Raw genomic sequence first — 25,742 nt, forward strand, 5'->3', positions numbered from 1 at the left:
GGACTGCTGCACTTTACACATTGTGCTATATATTACACACTACAGATTGTATGTTTTGTTTAATTAAGTATGGTTTGCTTATTATTACATTTTCTGGACCACAGAGCTCAGCATGTTGTGCTATACACTATATACCAGTGGTCTCCAAACTGCAGCCCCGGGGCTGGATGTGGCCCTTTGCTTGCCTTTACCTGGCCCTTGGGGCACTATTCCTCCCATTGATGTGAGACACTATTCTCCCAACTGGCATAAACAATGGGGAACCATTTTTCCCAATGATACCAACAACAGGGCACAATTCCTCCCCATAATAGCAAGCTCTATGGTGCCAGGCAGTGAGCACAGGGCATAGTAGAGGACGTCGGGCCCTCAGGCCATCCTTATGAAGTCTGTTTCAAACTGTTTGGTCAGAGACATTCACACCAGTGGCCTGTTGGAGGTCATTTTGTAGGGCTCTGGCAGTGCTCATCCTGTTCCTCCTTGAACAAAGGAGCAGATACCAATCCTGCTGATTGGTTAAGGACCTTCTTTGGCCCTGTCTGGCTCTCTTAGAGTAACTGCCTGTCTCCTGGAATCTCCTCCATGCTCTTGACACTGTGCTGGGAGACACAGCAAACCTTCTGGCAATGGCACATATTGATGTGCCATCCTGGAGGAGTGGGGCTGCCTGTGCAACCTCTGTAGGGTCCAGGTATCGCCTCATGTTACCAGTAGTGACACTGACCCTGGCCAAATGCAAACCCAGTGAAAAACAGTCAGAAAAGATGAGTGGGAAAAAAATATCAGTGGCCTCCACCTGTAAAACCATTGATGTTTTAGGGGTCATCTCATTGTCACCCATCTAGTGTACATATTGTTAATTTCATCAACACCAAAGCAGCTGAAACTGATTAACAACCCCCTCTGCTACTTAACTGACCAGATCAATATCCCAGGAGTTTCATTGACTTGATGCTAGACTCGGATTAACAAGTGTTACTTTAATTTTTATGAGCAGTGTATTATGATTCTACCATTCTTATCTCTTGAGCTCACAACTATAAAATAACCAGGATACTACCTTGAGACTCAAGGTCATGCATGATTGATTTCCTCTAATTTTTCTCCTTAGCAGGCTTTTTGTATGCATATGTGCTTTACTTAAATGCATATATGTGTTTTTATTTCTTTGAAATACTCGATAAAGCAATATAAAGCATTTTATATGCATTGTGAGGATACTGCGAAAATCACCTGTCCTACACTGCCCCCTACTGTAAGAATTAGATATTACACAATGGCTTCACAATACAAGGAAATAGATAAGGATTTGCATGTGTGTGTATTATTATTATTATACAGTATTTATAAAGCACCAACAGTTCGCTCAGCACTGTACATTACAATGGGAGACAGAACATGCGATAGTACAATAACAACACAATGAGATACACGAGGGGTTCAAGGGCCCTGCTCCTTGGAGCTTACAATCTAGGAGGGAGGGGATAGTGGTACAGGAGGAGCTGTGGGGGATGGAGTGCTAGGAAGAGTGGAGGAGGTCGGGAATTAGCAGGGGGTGTGGTAGGCTTCCCTGAAGAGGTGGGTTTTCAGGGTGCGCCTAAAGGAGAGGAGAGTCTGATGGATTGGGGTAGGGCAATCCAGAGTATGGGTGACGCCCTGGAGAAGTCCTGCAGGCAGGCATGGGAGGAGGAGACTAGGGAACTAGAGAGAAGGAGGTCTTGTGAGGAGCGGAGAGTGCGTGTTGGGTGGTATTTAGATATTAGGTTGGTGATGTAGTTTCGGGCAGTATGATGGACAGCTTTGTACGTCAGTGTTAGGATTTTGAATTTGATCCATTGGGCAATCGGAAGCCAGTGGAGGGAATGGCAGAGGGGGGTGGCGGAAATGGAGCAGTTGGAAAGGTGGATGAGTCTGGCTGCCGTATTCAGGATCGACTGAAGCGGGGATAGCCAGCGGCGAGGAAGGCCAGTGAGGAGGGAGTTGCAGTAATCAAGTCGTGATATGATGAGGGAGTGGATGAGCTGTTTAGTGGTTTCTGGAGTTAGGAACGTGCGTATTTTGGCAATGTTGCGGAGGTGGAGTCTGCATGAGTTTGTTAGCGATTGGACTTTGGGCTGGAAGGATAGATTGGAGCCAAGAATGACACCAAGTACTCTGGCCTGCGGGGTGGGCCTGATGGTGGCATTGTTGGACGTGATGGAGAAGTCAGTGGGGGGTGGTGTGCGGGCTGGGGGGAAGACTAGGAGCTCGGTTTTGGAGAGGTTCAGTTTAAGGAAGTGGAGCAACATCCAATCTGATATGTCATTCAGTAGGCTTGTTATTCGGGTGGAGACTGAGGGGGTGAGTCGCCGGGTCGAGAGATAGATTTGCGTGTCGTCAGCATAGAGGTGGTAGTTGAAGCCGTGAGAGTGTATGAGTTGGCCAAGGGAGGTGTAGATGGAGAAGAGAAGGGGCACGAGGACAGAGCCTTGAGGGACCCCAACAGAGAGGGGGAGTGAGGGGGAGGTGATAGCGTTATAGGTAACACTGAAGGAGCGTTGTGATAGGTAGGACGAGAGCCAGGAGAGAGCAAAATCTCTGAGGCCAAGGGAGTGTAGCTTTTTGAGGAGGAGGGGGTGGTTGACTGTGTCGAAAGCCGCGGAGAGGTCGAGGAGTAGGAGCACTGAACAGTGGCCATTAGTTTGGCGGTTAGCAGGTCGTTGGAGAGTTTGAGTAAGGAGGTTTTGGTGGAGTGTAGGGAACGTAAGCCGGACTGTAGGGGATCGAGGAGGTTGTTGTCGTTGAGGTGGGAGCTTAGGCGATTGTAGACCAAGCGCTCGAGGAATTTGATGTGAATGGCAGCAGGGAGATGGGTCTAAGGTTGTTCGGGTCAGTGGGGTCCAGGGAGGGCTGTTTAAGTATGGAGGTGATGTGCGCATGCTTCAGAGGGGAGGGGAATGCGCCGGAAGAGAGGGAGAGATTAAAGATGTGGGTGAGGGAGTGTAGGATGAAGGAGGAGGGAGGTCGTAGGAGTTGTGAGGGGACAGGGTTGAGGGGGCAGGTGGTGGGACGGGCTTCAGAGAAGACCTTGGTGACCTCCTCAATGGTAGTAAGGTCGAAGGAGTGGAGTGTTGAGGGGGCTTCAGTGTTAGGAATGTTAGGTGAGGTGGAGGTCTGAACAGTGGTGAGGCCGAGGGAGAGGGGTGATGAGGGGCTAGCTGTGTGAGAGGGGATGGGTGGGAGGAAGTTTGAGCAGCGGCGATGTCCTTGCGAATTGCGTCAATCTTGTTTTTGAAGTGATTTGCAATCTCAAGGGCGGTGAGTGAGGTGCTGGGTGGTGGGGGTGGAGAGAGTAGAGAGTTGAAGGTGGAGAAGAGCCGGCTAGGAGTGGAGGAGAGGGTCTTGATGAGGGTCAGGAAGTAGGCTTGTTTGGCAGCGTGAAGGGAGGAGGTGTAGGTGTGGAAGGCAGATTTATAGCGGGTGAATGCTAGTTGGGATCTGGTTTTGCGCCATAGTCGCTCCAGCGCACGACTGCGTCGTTTGAGAGTTTTGGTGTGATCAGTCTGCCAGAGCTGGAGCGGTTGGGGTCTGATGTTTTGTGTGGTTAAAGGCGCTAGCGAGTCAAGGGCGGTTGACAGCGAGTTGTTATAGGCGGTCATGGCCAGGTCGGGGCAGGACAGGGGAAGGATGCTGTCGTAAAGTTGATCAGCTGTAGAGTGGAGGGGGGCAGGGTTCAGGTTGTATGTGCGTGCGTGTGTGTATATACAGCGGGTAAAATAAGTATTGAACATGTCACCATTTTTTCAGTAAATATATTTCTAAAGGTGCTATTAACATGAAATTTCACCAAATGTTGGGAACAACCCATGCAATCCATACATTGAAAGAAACCAAAACAAATAAGTTCAGAAATTAAGTTATGTGTAATAAAATGGAATGACACGGGGAAAAATAACTGAACACATGAAGAAAGGGAGGCGCAAAAAGGCATGTAAAGTCAAGATACCAGCTGAAATCTATCAGTAATTAGAAAGCAATCCTGCCACTTGTCAGTGCAAATTAATATCAGCTGGTTCAGTCTCAACTGATGGCCTATAAAAAGCTGTCTCATTACCAAGGTGTCACACAAGAAGCATTTCATGATGGGTAAAAGCAAAGAGCTCTCTCAAGACCTTTGCAACCTTATTGTTGCAAAACATAATGATAGCATAGGTTACAGAAGGATTTCTAAACGTCTGAATGTTCCAGTGAGCACTGCTGGGGCCATATTCCGGAAGTGGGAAGTGGAAAGAACCTAATTTCACCATAAAGCGACCATGACCAGGTGCATGATTTTTGACAAAGGAAGGAAAAGAATTATCAGAAGAGTTGTCCAAGAGCCAAGTATCAATTTTGGAGTGCTAGGATCAAGGGTCTGGTAGGAATTTATGTAGGACCTCATGTTTTTTTCCCATTTGTTGGGGGTTGGGTTCCTCTTAAAAGTCCTACTAGACCAAAAGGGCCTGGTGTGGCTTTTAGGGGGAACCCCACACACTTTTTTTAAAAAACATTTTCAGGGACAGTATTCTCCCCTCTCTCATATAGTGTCTGGTAGGGACTGTACTCAGTGAGAGCAATGCATTGTGGGGTGTTTGGGTGGGCAAACAGTTGGTAGTGCCTTCACACCGTAACCCTTCAGAGTTTTTCTTGATGAGTGCAGGATTGGACCCTGCTCTAAAAATTCAAACTATGTGCACCTGTCACACAGGTGTGGAAAAATTAGTTAAAATAACAGGTCTATAATTACTTGGCAAAGATTTGGTGTCCGGGGGTATTTCCTCCCAGATCTGAACCAGGGCATCACTGAGCTCTTGGACAGTCTGAGGTGCAACCTGGCGCCATCAGATGGACAGCAACATGATATCCCAGAAGCGTTTTATTGGATTTAGGTCAGGCGAGCGTGTGGGACATTCAATGGTATCAATTCCTTCATCCTACAAGAACTGCCTGCATACTATCACCACATGAGACCGGGCATTGTCGTGCACCAGGAGGAACCCAGGACCCACTGCACCAGCGTAGGGTCTGACAATGGATCCAAGGATTTCATCCAGATACCTAATGGCAGTCAGGGTGCCATTGTCTAGCCTGTAGAGATCTGTGTGTCCCTCCATGGATATGCCTCCCCAGACCATCACTGACCCACCACCAAAACGGTCATGCTGAACGAAGTTACAAGCAGTATATATTGTTCTCCATGGACAGGGCACCAGTGGCGGACCCGACAATTCTGGTGTTCAATGGCAAATGCCAATCGAGCTCTATGGTGCTGGGCAGTGAGCACAGGGCCCTCAAGCTATCCTCATGAAGTCTGTTTCTGATTGTTTGATCAGAGACATTCACACCAGAGGTCTGCTGGAGGTCATTTTGTAGGGCTCTGGTAGTGCTCATCCTGTTCCTCCTTGCACAAAGGAGCAGATACCGGTCCTGCTGATGGGTTAAGGACCTTCTACGACCATGTCCAGCTCTCCTAGAGTAACTGCCTGTCTCCTGCAATCTCCTCCATGCTCTTGAGTCTGTGCTGAGAGACAGCAAACCTTCTGGCAATACCACATACTGATGTGCCATCCTGGAGGAGTGAGACTGCCTGTGCAACCTCTGTAGGGTCCAGGTATCGCCTCATGCTACCAGTAGTGACACGGACCCTAGCCAATTGCAAAACTAATGAAAAACATCTAGAAAAGATGGGCACTGGAAAAAATCTCATTGGCCTCCACCTGTAAAACCATTGATGTTTTGGGGGTCGTCTCATTGCCGCCTATCTAGTGTTCCTGTAATTTTTTTGAGCAGTATATATATATACATATATATATATATATATATATATATACATACACACACACACACACACACACACACACACACACACACATATATATATATATACATACACATATATATATATACACACACACATACATATATATATATATATACACACACACACACACACACACACATATATATACACACACACACACACACACACACTTGTGTTCATAATAATAGCAGTGTGTTGAAAAAAATGAATAAAGCTCAAAATCCTTCTAATAGCTTTTATTCCCATACACACAAATGCATTGAGTACACTACACATTCTATTCCAAATCAAAACATGAAGAAAAATATATCAAATCTGTGTTCTTCCTCTAAAAAAATTGAAGAAAAGTGAATATTAGACTGTTCAAAAAAATAGCAGTGTTTGTATTCTTCTTTACAAACTCAAACATTCACTATATAAACTGAAAAATGTTTGAAGATTTTGCTTTCCTTTGAATCACTTAATTAATATTTAGTTGTATAAGCACTGTTTCTGAGAACTGCTGTACATCTGTGTTGCATGGAGTCAACCAACTTCTGGCACCTGTGAACAGGTATTCCAGCCGAGGATGATTGGACTACATTCCACAGTTCTTCTCTATTTCTTGGTTTTGCCTCAGAAACTGCATTTTTGATGTCACCCCACAAGTTTTCTATTGGATTAAGATCCGGGGATTGGGCTGGCCACTCCATAACGTCAATCTTGTTGGTCTGGAACCAAGATGTTGCACCTTTACTGGTGTGTTTGGGGTCGTTGTCTTGTTGGAACACCCATTTCAAGGGCATTTCCTCTTCAGCATAAGGAAGCATGACCTCTTCAAGTATTCTGATGTATTCAAACTGATCCATGATCCCTGGTATGCGATAAATAGGCCCAACACCATAGTATGAGAAACATCCCCATATCATGATGCTTGCGCAACCATGCTTCATTGTCTTCACAGTGTACTGTGGCTTGAATTCAGTGTTTGATGGTCGTCTGACAAACTGTCTCCGGCCACTAGACCCAAAAAGAACAATCTTACTTTCATCAGTCCACAAAATGTTGCGCCATTTCTCTTTAGGCCAGTCAATGTGCTCTTTGGCAAATTGTAACCTCTTCAGCACGTCTTTTTTTCAACAGTGGGACTTTGCGGGGGCTTCTTGCAGATAGCTTGGCTTCACATAGGCATCTTCTAATTGTAACAGTACTCACAGGGAACTTTACACCTTCTTTGATCTTCCTGGAGCTGATTGTTGGCTGAGTCCTTGCCATTTTGGCTATTCTTCTATCCATTCGAATGGTAGTTTTTCGCTTTCTTCCACGTCTTTCAGCTTTTGTTTGCCATTTTAAAGCATTTGCGATCATTTTAGCTGAGCAGTCTATCATTTTCTGTACTTCTTTATATGTTTTCCCCTCTCCAATCAACTTTTTAATCAAGGTACGCTGTTCTTCTGAACAATGTCTGGAACGACCCATTTTCCTCAGAATTTCAGAGAGAAATGCACTGTAACCAGCATGTACAACATTTGCTGCCTTCCTTCCTTAAATAAGGGCAATGGTTGCCACCTGTTTTTCAAAGAATGAATGACCTCACAAATAGAACTCCACACTGCTATTATTTTGAACATGCCCCTTTCAATTAGTGATTCAATTACACAGAATCAGCAGCATGCATGTCATGACTGTTGGATTTCTATTACTCTACCACACCCGCTAGTAAATTATTTGCCATGTAGAAATATCATTTCTACCAAAAACAGTGATCAGGTTAGTGATGCATCTTGTCAGCATTAAGCTGAGGCAGGCTTTAATACAGGAGATATGGGAGTCTTATAGCCTAGCTATTATAAGGGTCAGTATTGATGGCCTTTTGCTCAAAAGCAATGCTTCTTTCCCCATACAAATGTATGAAAAGCAGGTAACTAATACTTCAATACATTCTGAATGATTTTAGAAGCTTTTCCAACTGATGTCAAAATCATGCTGCCTTTGTCTGTCAACACAAGCCCCTAATCAGTCACAGGAAGACAATACAAGGAAATAATGGTCAAGTAATACCTGATGAGGTTGCATTTTTTTTTTTTAAGGTTCTTTTAAACCCATTCCCGTTCAGTCCCAGGATCCCACTAATAGGCTCTCTTCATCCAGGAGGCAGGAAGGACTGGTAACTGTGTGACCACTGATTGGCTGGCTGTCACAGTGGTCACATGATCAAGAGTTGGTCCTGCTGGCTAGCAATTATTAGTGGGGACCGATAGCTGTCTTTGACAGCTCAGTCTCTGAGCACGTAGTGAATGCATATGGGCAGTGTATGGGTGTTAAGGCCCACCCTTTTGCCACCAACCATGTGTTACACAGGCAGCTGCAGGTTACATTGGATATAATCCCTTTTATTATTTGTTGAGTTGTAAGAGTTTACATGCACAAACAGGTCAATACAGGTTACACTTTATCAACTGTATATCAGTGTAATCCCACGGTGGCTGGCATGGCTGTGCAGATGTCAGAGAATGCAAATAGAAAAACAAAAAGGGCGGAGAATAGCATCACATGACCCGTTACCATCTGATTCCAATCTTGGATATATACAGTTTTAGCTATACTACTTATATTTCTCTGGTGCCCAATTCAAATATATAATTTACTTTATTTCATATATCATCTAATATCATTTTCCGGTGTCATCTAGCTCAATATCACTTACAGAAAGAGAAGTGTAAGTGTTTATCCATTTATTTACCAACATGTGAATGTGTTTTTTTTTTGTCATCTGATCCAAGATTGGAATCAGATGGTAACGGGTCACGTGATGCTATTCTCCGCCTTCGGGTGGACTTGATACAGCCCACTGTCATCATTTATTAGCCTTTATATGAGGAGTGCAGACTCTTGAAGTGTTGGCTCTGAGGAAGAGGTTGTGGCCTCGAAACACGTTAGCCAGTTGGTCATCCAGGGTTCCATCATATGGACTCGGATGCTGCTTGGATATATTATTTTGTTCGGTGTGATATGCCTGTGTTTTTATGTTCATTGTGAGTATAGTACTTACCCTATTTTTTCAATAAATATTTTAAACGATAATGCACTGGTCGGTGCACCCTTTTTGTTTTTCTATTTGCGTTCAGTGAAGTTGGACCACCCCGGTCTGTTGAGGGCAGCAAGCAGTGCCTGTTTCAGAACATCCTTACTGGATCCACAGAGTCCATTCCCAGTGCAGGAGAAAAGTGTTGTGCTGTGTTGGATGTGCAGATGTCAGCACTGATGTCATGGCACACCAAAAACACACAGCTGGATAGAGTTTCAGTGTTCGGCCATAGAGAATAGGTGCATTTTATATGGTTGTTAAAAGGAACCGTAGTGCTCGAGAGAACAAAAAAGGCCCTTAAATTATTTGGTATTAAACCCAAAAATGTAATATATTGCAGCTCCCCAATCATTAGATGTGGTGACTGCATTTGTTTGCTTTTTTTTTCCCTTTGTTTACACCTTATGTTTTCCAGCCAGACAACATCATTGTTAGTCTAGGAGGAGGGTAGGGAAAGATAGTTTATCTGGGTCTGCTAGTCTAACAAATTGAAGCCAAACTCCAGCTAAAAGCTTATAGGCAGTTACAGGCAACGTGTTTTTCTTCTTTTTGGGATAAAAAGGTAACTAAAAGTTGATCATTGTAAGAGTCCCTGGCATTGTTAAATAGTTTGTCTCCTCCCTGTAAACTGATACATCTGCAAAAAGCTTGTTCTTTTGAAGAAAACAAACGTACTGGCCAGATCAACAGATAATAAAAGAAAGCCTATAAGAAAGAAAACAAATACAGCAATAACATCTGGATACTAACATTTATAGGTAACGTTGATCCAGGGAATATCTGATTGCCTCTCAGGGGAATTAGGAAGGACTTTCTTCCCCTGCAGGAGCAAAGTGGATCATGCTTTGCTGGGTGTTTTTGCCTTCCTCTGGATCAACTGTGAGTATAAGATTACAACTTTTTTTTTTTTTTTTTAATGGTTGAACTGGATGGACTTTAGTCTTTTTTTTCAGCCAGACTAACTCTGTAACGATGTAAGCTTCAGTATAATAAATGTTTGCATTTGGGTTTAATACCACTTCAAACCCATATTCCAGATGACAAGTAGAAATCCTTGGAACAGAGAGAACATGTTCAAGCTTTCTGTATGAATTATTTTCTTAGTCCACTTGCAGCAGATTTGATCAATGTGAACAATAGCATTTCAGCTTGAAATTAAAGATAATGATACCAGCACAAATGTAACACAATAAAGAGTTACATACATTTAATGAGCAGTGCAGTATAAGGCATCAGTTACCTGGAATTCACATAATGCAGTACATCATTCAGAAATATGCAGTACACAGATAAGACCAGCAGTATTTTCCACATGTAGTGTTAAATATAGGAGGGAGAATAAAGCTGTATATCCATCAACACAACCTGAACAGTAATCATAACCCATTTAACACCTGAGCATATAGGAAGTTGCAGCTGCTGAGGAATTAAACGATCCAGCATGCACTACCAACTGATAGGTACAAGTCATGATGTACGCCCCTGGATGGTAAACTTGACCTAGCCTGCACATGGAGGGAAGCACAATGTTCCCATATTACAGTAGGAACTGTATTTCCATTGATTGTTAATTTTATTGGTCAACTGAAATGTACTTTCTCCTTCCTGTAAAAATGTAACAACTGTGACTTCAGTGGATATTTAAAGAGAAACTGCCACTACTAGACTTATGCAGGGACCTCAATACGTAAAGCAGTATTAAACCCAAACATAATATATTGCAGCTTACTAATCATTAGATAGGATGGCTGCATCAGTTTTCTATTCTTTGGCTTTCTTCCCTCGGTTTTCACCTGGTGATCTGGCCAGTAACACACCACCAGTATTAGTGAGACACCACTCTGGAGGAACGAGCACAGGACACAGCAGCAGTGCCAGGCAGGGGAGAGGGGGAGGGGTTGTTAAATGCATTAGCAGAATACAATAACAAATTGAAGCCTAACTCCAGCTAACGCTTTATTAAACAATTACAGCAAACAGTTTTGTTTGCATGTGGGATAAAGGTTTTACATTAATAAAATTAAAGCTGATAATTTTAAATCACCCGTCAGTAGAATATGGATGGACTCATCCATGTAATCTAATACATTCTGGTAGAGAGCTTGAACTTCTGGAAACAGGAGAGTTCCTGGCTAAATCACCAGCAGAAAATAGAAGCAAGAAAGCCTAAAAAAAAATAAACCAATACAGCCATCACATCTAAGAATTGATAATCTGTGATAAAATAAAGTATTTACATTTGGGTTTAATACTGCTTTAAGAGTGTATTTATAAAATATTTTTTGTGCACTAAAACTGCATTTGTTCTGTACCAATGGGACAAAATCATATTCTCAGGCTATATTCCCTGCAACTCAAGCATGTGAATGGAGAAAATAAATTATGGCCGCTAGCTCTCCTGGGAAATATGTATGCTCTTCTGCATTATCTAATGCTGTTTTTTACCCAATCACACATTTCAGCTGCAGATACTATAGCCCATGAACATTGCAGGTTTGCCCCATTTGTACAGAATGAATTTACATGTAGTTCTGATAGAGAACCTGCTATGTAATGGTTTAATAAATACACCCCTTAGTCTTTAATCAATGTACCATAAGTTCTAACACACTGTACAAATATTTCACTTACGAATGTCACAAGATGACTTACGGTTGTTTAAGAATGTGTTGGAAACAATATTGTATTTGTTATGCTAATGAGGCAGATATATACAAATCTTTTGAAAAGAAAAATTCCACCAAAAACTAACATTTTAAATTTGATCCATTGATCAGAACTTAATAGCTGGCATTAGTATTCCTCCAGGCTTCATTAATAAGGCAGTGCAAAGATGGTCAGGGACCTGGAGCAACTAATCATTTCATCACAACTTGCTGAAGTGTAGCAATCAAAAGCAATAATTCTGTGTTGCATGTGTGAGCTGTAATACACACAGAATACTAAAGAGGAGATTCTGCAATGGCAGTCTTGCTCCACAATCATTTAGTAAAGGCTACATGGATCTGCACAGCTGGAGGATCTTGTGATATTCTTAAAGTTCTGCCATTAAATATATAGGCCTAATAAGATCTGTGCAGACATTAGAATTCAAGTCGTTGCTTCTGTTACCCGTCATCAGTTTCAAGATGTCTGTATAATGAAAGGAATACTGTGGTTTGGCTTTATTAAGTAATCAGGCTTTTCAGTAGGACCAAGAACATTTTTATATTCAGGTGGGGCTCTAGGCACTGTATTCTAGTTTTTGATGGGATAATATGTTTCAGACCTCTGCAAGTTCCTGTCCTCTCTGTGCCCATATTGTAGACAAAGTGAAGGGATAACCAAAATCTTTGTGTCAGTGCTGAACAAGAGTAGAGGAGAACTACTAACAAAGTATAATTACTCTGATGACAACTGCCAAAGTATGATTTCCCCTCATTACAGAGGTCATTTAATGTCAACAAGGATGAATCTCCTTAATGGAGACACAGACTTAACTTTTCAGACAGACATTCTAACCTTCCTCACTGCAAAACAAAATGTAAACTTAAAGTACCACTTTACTTCAGAATGATCAAATATTGAGGACTGGTTATCATTTCTGTGCTGAAAACAGCTGGTTTCAGTGACACTGTAGCATGCCCTAGGCAATGACACCTACCTGTTAAGGGCACAACCAAACTGCTGCATGCAACAGTCTGTGAGTACACAGCTTTAGGGTCAATTCACAAGGACGATTAGCACGCCCTGCAAATTTCAACAGCAAGAATCTGTGAATTCCAGTGTCTGGAATGACAGGTGCATGGTATATAACGCAATGACAAACTGATGGCAGCGATCCGTGATTTTTCACTCAGCGGTTACCTGCAGTTAGGGATGATCATGGCTGGACATAACTGTGTCTGGTAGTGGGAACAATCATGAAGAGCTGCGGCCACCAACAGGCTGCACTGTATGGGCTGAGTGGCTCCAGCTCTTCACAAGCACCTCTCATTGCAGACACAAGAATCTGCAGATTGCTGTTGCTGGAATTGTCGTGCTAATCACCCATGTGAATAGACCCTATCACGCCATGAATCGCAAGGGAAATCATACTATATTCTTGTACAGTTCACATCCAATTCAGTATGGTGCAATTTGAGCCCAATCATTTTAAATGAGCTCAAATTAAAAAAAAATAATGGTATCACACCAATGTCGTGCATGCACCAAATTTGAAAATGCACTGCAACCAAATCACATGGTTGTTTGTACCATGTGATGCAATGCAAGCAAAAGCACTGCCTTTGTAACCTGTGCTTGGAGTGTCACTGACACCCACTGCAGATTGCAATGGCAGGGCGATTCTGGGAGGACATTCTGGCATAGATGTCCTCCCAGAACGCACCCCCAGTGCTGTAGGTGAGAAGGTAAAAATGGCCAATCACAGTGGTCTTTAACCACGTGATCAGCTGTGTCCATTGACACAGCTAATCACAATGTAAATACAGTTGCCGGTTATCAGCTGCACTTTCCTCATGCTGTCACAGGGGAGATCTGCACTATCAATCAGTGCCGCCCAGCAGTGCTATCAGTCAGTGCCCATCATTTCTACATATTAGTGCACATCAGCGAAGGAGAACAATTACCTGTTTGCAAAATGTTATAATAGAAACAAAGAAAACCTTGTTTTTCCCCCAAATTTTTTGTTTATAGTGCAAAATAAAAACCCCAGTAGCGCCCTAAATGTCACCAAAAGAAAGCTTTATTGGTGTGAAAAGAAAAAACTCCAAACATTTAAATATAGGTACACTGCTGTATGACTGCGCAACAGTCATTCAAAGTGAAACAGCATTGAAAGCTGGCCTAGACAGGAAGGGGGGGGGGGGGGGGGTGAGGAATGTGCCTGGTAGTGGTTAATGTGCTGTCAGATGCAAAATTGTGCATGGACCCTTATATAACCAAGAAAATGGACCAATAGAACTTCTATCAAAGCGCTGCGTGTGTATGCTCCTCTTTTGTGAAGTTAGGACCCATTCACACTAGGCACTGCATGTGAATTGAGCTCCTACGCAATCAATTCACATGCAGTTCTCTGCAGTGCAATTTCAGCCCAGGGCCATTTCACACTAGGAATCGCACAGGAACGTGCTGCGTGTTCTTATGCAATTCACAAGCAGCTCTGTGTAGTACTAGTTCAGCCCATCCATTTTGAATGTGCTGAAATCGCACTGCACCAAAAAGTAGTGCATGCCCTCGTTTTGGAATGCACTGTAACTGGATCACATTTGTACCATGCTTTACTGGTGAATTTGTACCATGTTAACCAGTGCAGGCAAACACACGGTTTGCGACCTGCATTTGGGTTGTCATCCAAGATTGCACTGACACCCGCCCCAGATCACAAGGCCAGCAAGTTTTGATTGCGGTTCAGGAAGCCTGTGTTGTGTGCCAGTTTCCCACACTGCATTCTAGAGCGCCTGAAATGCTTTAAAAACAGGAGGAACTGTACAGATGCACCAACTATGCATCCAAGTATATAGGTTTGAGATATTTCGCGAGGCCTCATTCTCCCACCCCCCCCAAAAAATAAATAAATTTAGCTTTGAGTGGAATTCTTCTGTTGTAAGTGTTAAGCAGTGTAACATGGACATGTACATGGGGGAAGAGCATCAAGCATACCGTGTAAACCTGTGAATAACTGTATCTAGAAGCAGTGCTGTGAGAATAAAAAAGGTATATTATCCTATATACAGATGAGCCACATAAAGAAGGCCATTTGTTCCACAGTGATGTACAAATCCACATTTCTAGAGAAAAACACAACAAAACATTTAACTAGAAACTAGTAGGCACAGTTTGATTACTATGCTCCCAAAAAAGTACACATTACATTGTCTACGCAAGTGGCAAAGTGCAAGAAATAAGGTGCAACTGCCCCTTTCTGGAAAGTCTGATCTCATAAGGGCAGCTAAAATGATCAATTCTCTAAACAGAAAAGGTCTGTCGTCTTGAGGCATCTCTCCTGTCCAATGGAAAAATCAAAGGAGTTCAAAAATAGAGATCAATGCTATGTGTAAACTATGACACAAAGGCTGAATTATAAAATTCTCAGACTGGAGCAGGAGTGTTAAGTACATAACTGGGAATAATTTCTCCATTAAAATTACTCCATATTAGTTACGACAGGCTTTAGCCCCAGTCTTTGTAGATCAAAGCATATGAATCGTATTATCTAGGCAAACATTCCAGACAATTGTTATTACCAAAAAAAAAAAAGACCCCATTTAGAACAAAGAAAATGAAAACATTTCCCATTGGCAAAACAGATACTTATCAAATCTATACAGACACAATGTAACAAAATATGCACATAACAAAAACCTGAGCTAACCCACAATGTGCCTAAGAGGCTGTAAAAGGTTTCACATCTGTCAAATCATATTCTCAGTGGGGAGCCAAAAGGACACAATGATTAGTACCTGAGGAAGGCAGGGCCTTATTCCTCCTTGAAGAGAGAGTGTACATCCTGGCCTAAGATCCAAGGAGCTTCACGGGTCAATATGAAAACCATCGTAGGCATTGCAGGCACTGTTTACCAATGTGGTTATCCCTCAGGCCCCTGCTTCACACTGAAATGTTAGCCTTTTAAAAACATGGTGTTTTTTTTAGGCGCCAATTTAAAAAAAAAAAAAAAAAAAAAAAAACACACACACTTGTCATCCCTCATAAGTGTTTCTCACCAAAACCTAAACCACATGAGGTGCTGCAGGCATAGATCCATCATCCAAACAAACCCAAAACAGAAACACAACAAAAAAGTGAGTTTTAGTCTTAACCCAACCTCCATCCCTCCCCGTCAGCGTAACCCTTAATTTGAGTTCAACCCCTAAGACTAATGCTCTGCATTACCCAACAAAAAACCCATACCAAAAGAACACATTGGATGCCATTGTTGACTTCCCCTCATGTATAAACAGGAGTCCTAGGCAAAATGGGTTTTCAACAGTTTAATATTTTCTCACTGAACCGAAGCAGGTACGTGGACCAGAAATTCTGGCTTTTAATCGGACTTTACTTCTACCTACTTGTTCTTGGTTAGTGATCCAGTAAACATTTAAAACAAGCAGCCAAGTGACAAACAGCTTACAAAGGTCAGCAATGGCAGCCAACATCTTCTTTGACTTCACCTTAACCCCTAGACCTTAAGCTCAGCAATAATAGAAACACCAATATGTTGAAATTAAATTATCATTCTATCTTCTTTTTAAAAATTGAATGTGCCAAAACAAAAAAATGTATGTCGCAATGTTAACCTTGAGGGCTTCAAATGTCGATATACAATGCACAAAATTATTGGTGCAAGAAACAGAGCCCAAATGCAACTGACCTGCCTTACAATATCAGATTAGTCAGAAAGGTGGAGTCATACTTTAAGCTATGTGGGATCTTACTTTGGTTTCAGCATTTCAATGACATGACAACGTTAGTTCTGTATATTTTCACACGGCAGAAAGAAAAGGGGAAAAGAAAAAATCAAAGGCAAACTTAATAGCTGTGTGAGCGTCACGTCTCCAGTCCTGCTCTATCTTCACGTGTCTGGAGGATGGGGTGAGTTTAGCTATACAATTTAAGCAGCTGATAGCTTTAAGTTCAAAGACCGGCCACTTGCTACCCAGGCGTCCCTCAAGTATGGTGCTGAATTCTATCACACTGCCTTGCCGCAAGCTTAACAGTACTGTTTTGAACTCATTGCTAGCTTTTAGCACAATATCTTTGGTGACATCCTCTTCTTCAAGCGTCCTATTGCCATTTTTACCATTAAAAGGCATACCAACTGATATCTCAAATTTATATCGGTCAAACTTCTTCATATGGCAGGCATATTTTGAGAGGAACTTCAGCCGACACAGTTCTTCCTCTTCAATTGTGACATTCTGTGGATCACAAGAAGGATATGCCTCTCCATAAAGGCATCTCATCCAATCTCCAATTAAAAGTGGGAGCATGTTAACAGCAGACTCTGCACTGTTGTCAATATCAGTAATACGGACATACTTGAACCTCCCAGTCCATGTCACTCTGTGGCCTTCCAAGTGGCTGCACAACAGCTGGGTCCTTGCCATGTTGGTCTCCTTCCACGCCCTTGGGCCGCACAAAAAGCTATATTGCTGCCAGGTCAGGGTGGAATTGTAAACTTTCATTCCCTCAGAGCGGTAGACATAAACCCAACAAAACATTACAATGGCAGTGATCCACACTAATATCAGCTTCACAATGGAGCTTTTAGTAAGAGACTTCACCATTCCCACCACAGAATAGTTGGCTTTTGACCACCAGCGAAGACACAATGGAACAGTCAACAAGACTAGAGTTACTACGATCTTGGTCAGTTCCAGAGCCACAAACCATTTGATAAAATGAACAACACACATGACAGCTATGCCCACTAGGAGTATGGGAAGGGCAAACAGGAACAGGAAATAGCCAATGGATGCACGGATAAGGCCGATGGTAGTAGATTCCCGAAGAATGACAACAGAAAGTTCGCACCACATAAAGCACACCAGGTATGGTATCAGGTAGCAGTACACACCCTTGAAGTTTCTGAGTTGTGCCATCCTGAAGAAGAGGTAAAATAAGTAGATGAAGAGGATGCAGGGGAGGCTTATGTGGAATATAATAAAATGTCCAATAGGTACCCTAAAGAAAGTTTTACTAATCAGGTGAACGTAGGGCACAGATTTAGGCAACAAATTTACAAAGGTGAGAGCTCCCGCAGCTATCTCAGTGATTAGAGCACGGCGGGTGTGGGGATCTGCACTTGTGTTTAAACTCAAATAGCTGGTAATTGTGAAGAAGATCGAGATGATGGCCAACTCTGAACAGGGAATCCAGTGCCGATCCGAGATAGGAAACGAAAATATGACAAAAAAGACCGACATTAAGAAGTATAAATATGGCTCTAAATGGTTCCAGCCAAAATTCACTTCGGCTTGCTCAACATCCAGATTTGGCTCATAGCGGAGAAGCAGATCTGTAAGGGCTCGGAAGTTCTCCCAAGCTTTACTGTTCTGGAAGACCTTAAGGGTGCAGATGACCATGGAGATAAAGGACAAGTAAAAGACAACAAGAGGGATAAAGAAGGCAAAAAAGTCTATGGTGAGATTACTGATGATAAAGAAGAAGATGAGAGCATTGATGTGATGGGTTGGTATAATAGTAGACAGCCAGTGCATCCCAGCCTTTGATGCCACTTCTATAAGATATTCTTTAAGTTCCGTGATGGCGTGGAGTGGATACTTCATGATCTACAGAAACACACAAACATGTGATAACGTTATCCAAGCTCTGCTGTCAGTTCTACTAAATGTTTAATTAGAAGTTTAAAAATTTGGTCTTCCAATACTACACATCTGATTACTACAGTTACCAGGAAACAAGTGATGTTGAATGGACAAATAAAACTAATATTTTATATTTTTCCCATAGCGCAGATACCATCATCTAGAGCACATGGAACCGAGTAAAAAAAAAAGAGCCACGTATTTTAATCTATGCATTCTCAATCTATGGTTTACATTAAGCAGATTACTAACAATTTGTTGATCATTTGGAAAAAAAAAAAAAAACCCACACAACCTCCCTAGATCTGGTTAGAACATATAGCCCAACAGAACACTTATGTCTGACTTGCCTTTTGTTGCAGTGGCAGCTCCCCAGGGCCTTTCCCAGCAAACTCATCATCTTCATCGTCATGAAAGAACAAGTTGGATGGCACAATTCCCTTTGCATATTTCTTTGTAATCTCCACAAAATCGTCTAAGGCAATGTGGCTTTTAGCTGTAAGACCATAGGCAAAAACGCAAACATCAAAACAAAGCAAGCAAGGATGTCATTACTTAGGAGTTGTTCTAATATAAACAACCCAAATTTTTGTTGTCACACATGCTCTTGTAATGTCTAAATTGAATAAAATAAAACCAAGGTGTAGACCAGTGGTCTCCAAACTGCGGACCAGAGGCTGGATGTGGCCTTTATCCAGCCCTTCAGGCACGCTCTCTACCACTAATACAAGGCATTATTTCTCCCACCAACATCAAAGCATAAATTTCTGTCACAGATACCAACAATAGGGCACTATCCCTCCCACTGACACCAATGATGGAGCACTATTCCGCCCACTGACACCAATGATGCATGGTTTACTCCCATTGACGCTGAGGCATTTTCTACTCTCGCTGGCCACAGTCCAGCCCCCTAAAGTCTGAAGGACAGTAAGTGGCCCTTGTTTAGAAAGTTGAGACCCCTGGTGTAGACACTTCCTTTCCTAGGTGTCAACTCTCACTCAATTAATTTGAAGCATTTAATAAGTATGTAATAAAATTATGCAGCGCTCATATATAGAGATTAACCTGATCGCATTAATTCAATTTAAATTAAGCAAGATTCATGATGAAAATAAAACATTAGAGTATAGAAATATTGAACTCGTGACTTCTGTGATGCATCCAAGGTTGAGAAACCAGAGGGAAGTACGTGACTCTTGTGATGAAAAAACTGAGAATAGCTTGCACTAACCAGATGTCTCAGTACATGGAGCATGGAGTAATTAAGACCTACTCCTGGTACTCTGAAAGGAAGCCACTGCAGAGGATGATGTCATCTTATCTCTCGCCACTAGATGTCATGTTCCCAGGACAGCAGGACAGGGATCACAGAGATATACATCAGCCAATGAGGGAATTAATCCAGCAAAATCAGTCAGCAACCCACAGGAGACCAAGAGGAATCGAGCACCTTCAAAAAGCCCGGGCTCCCTCCAAAATAAGAGAGCCACAGGCCCAAAAGCTTTGATAGTGTAGTATGTAATTTATTTGTGCAGTAATTACAAAAAGGTAAAACACACTTACAAATCCAATTGCAGGATCATAAGGCTGCTAAATGGTAAGTCCAGACAGTTGGGGGGCACCTTACTGACGCGTTTCGTGTGACACACACGGTTTCAAAGTTTTTTGAGGTTTACTTTCTATGCTAGCTGCTCTTTTAATAAATTTTCTCATCCATATATATATTCATTTACTCATCCGATTAAGTACTAGACACCTAGCGCTGTTGCACTTTATTCCATTTCTAATTTGAAGCATTGTCACCCTCTTGTGCACTCCTAAATTAGATTACAAGCAGTTAGGCCAATGCACGGTGTACTGCAATGTTCTGGTGAAGTCAGTGCAGTAAACGACTTTCAGCCACTGCTAGTGTGCACATATCCACAAGAGACATGCAGTCCTATTTTACCTACAGAGTTCTACAAAACTAAGCATTTGTCTGTTTATGGTTTCTACTGAACATTCAAAAAAAAAAAAAAAAAAAAAAAAAAAAAAAAAAAAAGAAGAAGGTGTAAGGAACCATTCAAAACCGTTTTTTTTTTTTTACCCCTTATGCCACCCCCAGAATTACTTCAGTGCACCCCACTACCAAGTCAGGCCTATAGCTCTGCATGTAGCAGGGAACCAGAGGTTTGCCGATTGCAGCAGTCACCCTGCTGAGTCAGTCTGACATGCAAAAGACACCACTGTTTCCACACAAACAGCAAAGGTCCTCATGTACAAGACATGAATAGAGACTTACAACATTTAATAGGAATATTCACTTGTACTTTACATTTGTCAACACACAGAATCCCATTCAATATGGCAGGCTAAGCTAAACACTGTAGGTGACCCTAAAGTTAAACTAAGGGCAAAACACACAAAACACACTCCCCTTCTTCCCGTCCTGGCCATTTTTCGGTGCTGTGATTGTTTGACCGGGAATTACTCAGTCATGCAACACTGTGCCCAAATCAATTTTATATATATCTTTTGGAGACTGATACAGCGCTCTATTGATGACACTTATCTTCAGTGGGTGACTTTATTTAGTGAAAAGTAAAAAAACCCAGTGGTTAAGTGTATGTCTTCTATTAGTGGAAGTTCCCTGTAGGATGAAATTGTACAGAGTACAACATCAAACGCTATACACTTTACGAGACTCTGGTGGGCTGGGGGTCCCGGACCTCAGAAAATACTATAGGGCGGCTCAGATAACCCAATTGGTTGATAGGAAGTAGAGTACATTTGGAACAGAGTGGATAGCCTTGGAGGCACAGGCTTGCGCACCTCTCCACATCAATCTTTTAATGTGGAATTCCCCCAAGAATTGAAGGGCAATCCTCTTCCCGACGTGGTCTCATTCACTGCATTTAAGGGATTCTTCCTGCAAACTGGCTGCACTTCACCCCCCCTCCCCCCCCCCCCCCCCCCCGTTCCCCTGTAGCACCAATATCACTCCACCCCCCCATTCCCCTGTAGCACCAGTATTTGGCAACCCAGAGTTTCCCCCTAGTCTTCACCCACGGGAATTCCAATGGTGGATAAATAAAGACCTACCTATATCATGTGGGACATTTTCTGCATCATAAGAGGATACACTCCACTACATATTTTTTTTACAACAGCTTGGGATACTTGACACTGAACGTTACCATCTGCAACAAATTCTCCATTTTATTTGCTCCTTGCAACGGAACACCGTTGACATTACCACACAAACAGCTTTTGAAAATAGAGGTTTCCGTGGCAAAGTTCAGAAGGGGGGGGGCGCATCATGAGCCTGTATAAACAGTTTGTCTCCACTTCAAGTAAACTTCCATATAGGCTTGCCTGGGAAAAGGACATGGGTGAGGACTGGAGAGACTGGACTCTTAGAATACATAAAGGCATTATGAATGTCTCCCTCATAGAGGCAGGCTATAAGGTCCTCTCACATTGGAATTTGGTCCCACAGATTGTTGAGAATGTACTCTGGCTCCTCCTCCATTTGTTTTAGGGGATGTTGGCAAGTGGGAATGTTGTTCCACATACGGTGAACATGCCCTAAAGTTAAAAAGGTACTGGGTGCAAGTTTATTCCCTGATCTTCACGGTGACCATGATTAGAGTCATAACAAAAACCAGAACTGCGCTGCTTAATGAAACCATAGCTGGAGAGTCTCCAGATCCACTCAGACCCTAATCTATTTTATGCTCCTGGCAGCCAAAAACTGCAACTTGACCTTGATCCACGAGAGTTACACTTCATCAACGCCAACGAAAAAATGGTCAGCATCCTATGAGATACCTCTACCAGGTTTGAGCAAGTCTGGAACCCATGGATTAGTTACATACAAATTACATCTTAAATAACAATTCCTTTCACTTTGCTGGAATGGACGGCCTGTTGTGTGGGTGACTTATGGCTCTTTTGGCTTTCCTTCTACTCCCTTTTCCTTTTTTCTACTCTTCTTTCCTCACTTTGCCCTTTGATGCACTGATGTCATATTATGACTTAAAGACAAACTGCGTAGAACCCGGTTGTTCTTGTGCCCAAAGTGGAGTGGAGCTCTGGTGAATTTGGACTGCTCCCGTAGAGTCAGCATTTACATCCCTTTATTCCTGTTTTTGATCTTTTCTAGTACTTCCGTTTCGAAGGTGGATTGGAATATTTGGATTCGCTACACCTACTTTACACGTTGTTAATGTATACTACTTTTATTTCATCTGTGTCTCGCCTGCGTTGCGAGCTCTATTAGGCATGGCCATCAAGGGCCTCTGGCTGTATCGTTACCTATTTTCATGTTAATTTTTCAATAAAAACATTGGGAAAAAAAAAAAAAATCGTCAGTCTATCGCATTTTAACCTCCATTCTCCCCAAATAATCCAAATTTAATGGATGGTCAGGGGCATTTCAAAATTACACCAATAAACCCACAACAGTGGCCCTTTAACTGCCCCAACCCATGATCACAGCCTTTTCTGCACAAGCCAGAATATATTTATTCATTAAATCCTCCTCTGTAGTGCGAGGCTGGGAAGGGATCATCAAAGATGTATGTGTATATCCACCCACAGACCAGCCATTGAAATAATTGGTCTTAGGGAAGTGAATATTGCCTAGCAGGGGCACATGTATCACACCCCTGCCTGGACAAAGTTACAAATCTTTTGGCAAATAAAACCATCATATATACTTAATTCAACTGTGTAATCTGTTGTGCTCGCTTTTAAAAACCATTAAATTCTTTGACACCCGTGTATCCTGTATAGTGAAATAGGAATATAAAATCTGAAAAAAAAAAAAAAACAAAAAAAACACACACACACACACACACCACACCTCACACCATACCATTAGAATTATGAACCCAAACTCTTTCAGGTCTACTTTTAAATAGATGATTCTTACATTCGCTGCTGACTAAGCGCTCCAGGACTCGGCGCTCCTTCTGGGTAGACTTAGGAATCGGGCCTGCCTGTAGCTCTCCATCTGTAACACAAGGTATAAAAGTTTACCACCCATCAGAAGCTAATTTAGAAGACCTTTCCATACTGAAAACCAGGCAAATTTTAGAACCAGAAGTTTGCAAATGGTTTCATGTAATGGAGAAAAAAAAACACACACAACACACACACTTTGCGCATAGTAAAAACTCTTATCAGAAAGAAAAGTTCCACTATGGGTACAGTTTTTTTTTTATCTTCACAACACCATGACATGATACTAAATGTTCCATGTAGCAGACATTGAGGTTCTGTTGTAATCGTTTGTGGTATGCAGAGCTCGAATATTTGCCATGTCACAGTTGGCAGCCTCCTCTCAATTGCAAAAGCCACATTATGCTAAATTTTTCAAGCATTTACAAGCTTTCCAAAAGGACAGTATACAAAAACAAACAATCTGGTGTATTGCAAACTATTAACTAGTTCACATCCAAAGTCTGCACATTAATGTTGTGGGAGATTCAAGAAGAGCAGGATCGGGGCTGCTCTGTGCAAAATCATTGCACAGAGCAGGCAAGTGTGTTTTTTTTTTTTTTAAATGTTTACAAATACCTTTAACAGAACACAGCATCTATAGCATGATGCAACTTGTCTCCCTACTTCAGAGAAAGGCTATAACCTCTGTCTAACCTAGGAGCATTATGAGGATAATATTGGAAAACTCATCCTACTGTCATTACATGGGGTCAGTCATAGAAAGAAGAACAGTTCCCAGTACTACCATGTCTGTTGGGCCAAGTCTTCAGACGATTCCACATTTGAAGCAGCAAAACCATAATTACTGCCAGGGCTACATGTCAAACATTTACCATTTTGTGCTAGTAAATTGAGAAGCTTCAGCTATTGTACAACTTTCATTTACAATCTTTTTAGATGCCCTCCTCAATAAAAAAAAACAAAAAAACAAACAAACACAGTACTAGGCTATTGTCACAATCAGGACTCAAATGTAATTCTGTATATCCATGGGTAGGTTAGGTCTTCAATTAACTATTTCAATAAGATTGATTTTGTATGCAGATTTGTATTTGTTGGAACATAACCGCATATATAGTGGAGCAAAATGCATAACATGCAAGTTTAAGTTAACCAACAATAAATAGAGTAACTGAATATTTAAATTTTAAAAAAGGTATAAAAGTAGAAATAAATGTAGAAATTAAAACACCCGTCCTGTTATTTGCACCTTTATGTAACTGGGGAAAATTCTCCTTCACTTCCTGTCGACGTCACAGGTAGTGAGTGAGGCTGCCCCCAAAACAAGTGTTCCTAATGAAAGATTTCCTTCACCTCATACTCTGGTGAGAACTAAAAATGTAGAATTTTCCATCATTTTAGGTCTCTGTAACAATGATCACCAGAACATATAGAAAGGATCAAATTCCCCAGTAGGTGCATAGACAGCAATAAAAGCGGACGGGATTTTAACCCTTCTCCAACTCTATGCAAATAAAAAAACTTTTGGCTATACATATGCTTTAATTATAAAATAACGATATAGCTTTAGTATCACATCTTTGTGCCATTTCTGTAGTCTAGAATAAATGGCAATCCCACATTTTCTTTGCTTTTAAAATGCAGTTTATTGCTGTTAAGTGGTTTGTTCTAGGAGAGAGAGAGCGAGAGAGCGAGAGAGCGAGAGAGAGAGCGAGAGAGCGAGAGAGCGAGAGAGCGAGAGAGAGAGAGAGCGAGAGAGCGAGAGAGCGAGAGAGAGAGAGAGCGAGCGAGAGCGAGCGAGAGAGAGAGAGCGAGAGCGAGCGAGAGAGAGGGGGGGCATAGAGAGAGAGAGGGGGGGCATAGAGAGAGAGAGGGGGGGAAAGAGAGAGAGAGAGAGGGGGGGAAAGAGAGAGAGAGAGAGGGGGGGAAAGAGAGAGAGAGAGAGGGGGGGAAAGAGAGAGAGAGAGAGGGGGGGAAAGAGAGAGAGAGAGAGGGGGAGGGAGAGAGAGAGAGAGAGGGGGAGGGAGAGAGAGAGAGAGGGGGGGAGGGAGAGAGAGAGAGAGGGGGGGAGGGAGAGAGAGGGAGGGAGAGAGAGAGGGAGGGAGAGAGAGAGGGAGGGAGAGAGAGAGGGAGGGAGAGAGAGAGGGAGGGAGAGAGAGAGGGAGGGAGAGAGAGAGGGAGGGAGAGAGAGAGGGGGGGAGAGAGAGAGGGGGGGGAGAGAGAGAGGGGGGGGAGAGAGAGAGGGGGGGAGAGAGAGAGGGGGGGAAAGAGAGAGAGAGAGAGGGGGGGAAAGAGAGAGAGAGAGAGGGGGGGAAAGAGAGAGAGAGAGAGGGGGGGAAAGAGAGAGAGAGAGAGGGGGGGAAAGAGAGAGAGAGAGAGGGGGGGAAAGAGAGAGAGAGAGAGGGGGAGGGAGAGAGAGAGAGAGAGGGGGAGGGAGAGAGAGAGAGAGAGGGGGAGGGAGAGAGAGAGAGAGGGGGGGAGGGAGAGAGAGGGAGGGAGAGAGAGAGGGAGGGAGAGAGAGAGGGAGGGAGAGAGAGAGGGAGGGAGAGAGAGAGGGAGGGAGAGAGAGAGGGAGGGA

General features: G+C 42.6%; 1 protein-coding gene across 1 annotated transcript in view; it reads right to left on the bottom strand.

Moving 5' to 3' along the window:
- Positions 1-10,098: 10,098 nt before the first annotated feature.
- The window catches only part of LOC149450744 (wolframin-like), a 37,599-nt gene continuing 21,955 nt past the window's right edge, over positions 10,099-25,742 (bottom strand). Inside the window, exons 4-6 of the mRNA XM_089691605.1 lie at positions 23,133-23,213; positions 18,565-18,710; positions 10,099-18,178 (exon numbers count right to left, since the gene is read on the bottom strand). Coding sequence (XP_089547731.1) covers positions 16,370-18,178; positions 18,565-18,710; positions 23,133-23,213 — 2,036 coding nt within the window. The 3' untranslated portion in view covers positions 10,099-16,369. The remainder of the gene's footprint in view (positions 18,179-18,564; positions 18,711-23,132; positions 23,214-25,742) is intronic.

The sequence above is a fragment of the Staurois parvus genome, unplaced genomic scaffold (genome assembly GCF_062004578.1).
Source record: "Staurois parvus isolate SC_StPar_1 unplaced genomic scaffold, SC_StPar_1.0 ptg000564l, whole genome shotgun sequence".
In the NCBI taxonomy this organism is placed as follows: domain Eukaryota; kingdom Metazoa; phylum Chordata; class Amphibia; order Anura; family Ranidae; genus Staurois; species Staurois parvus.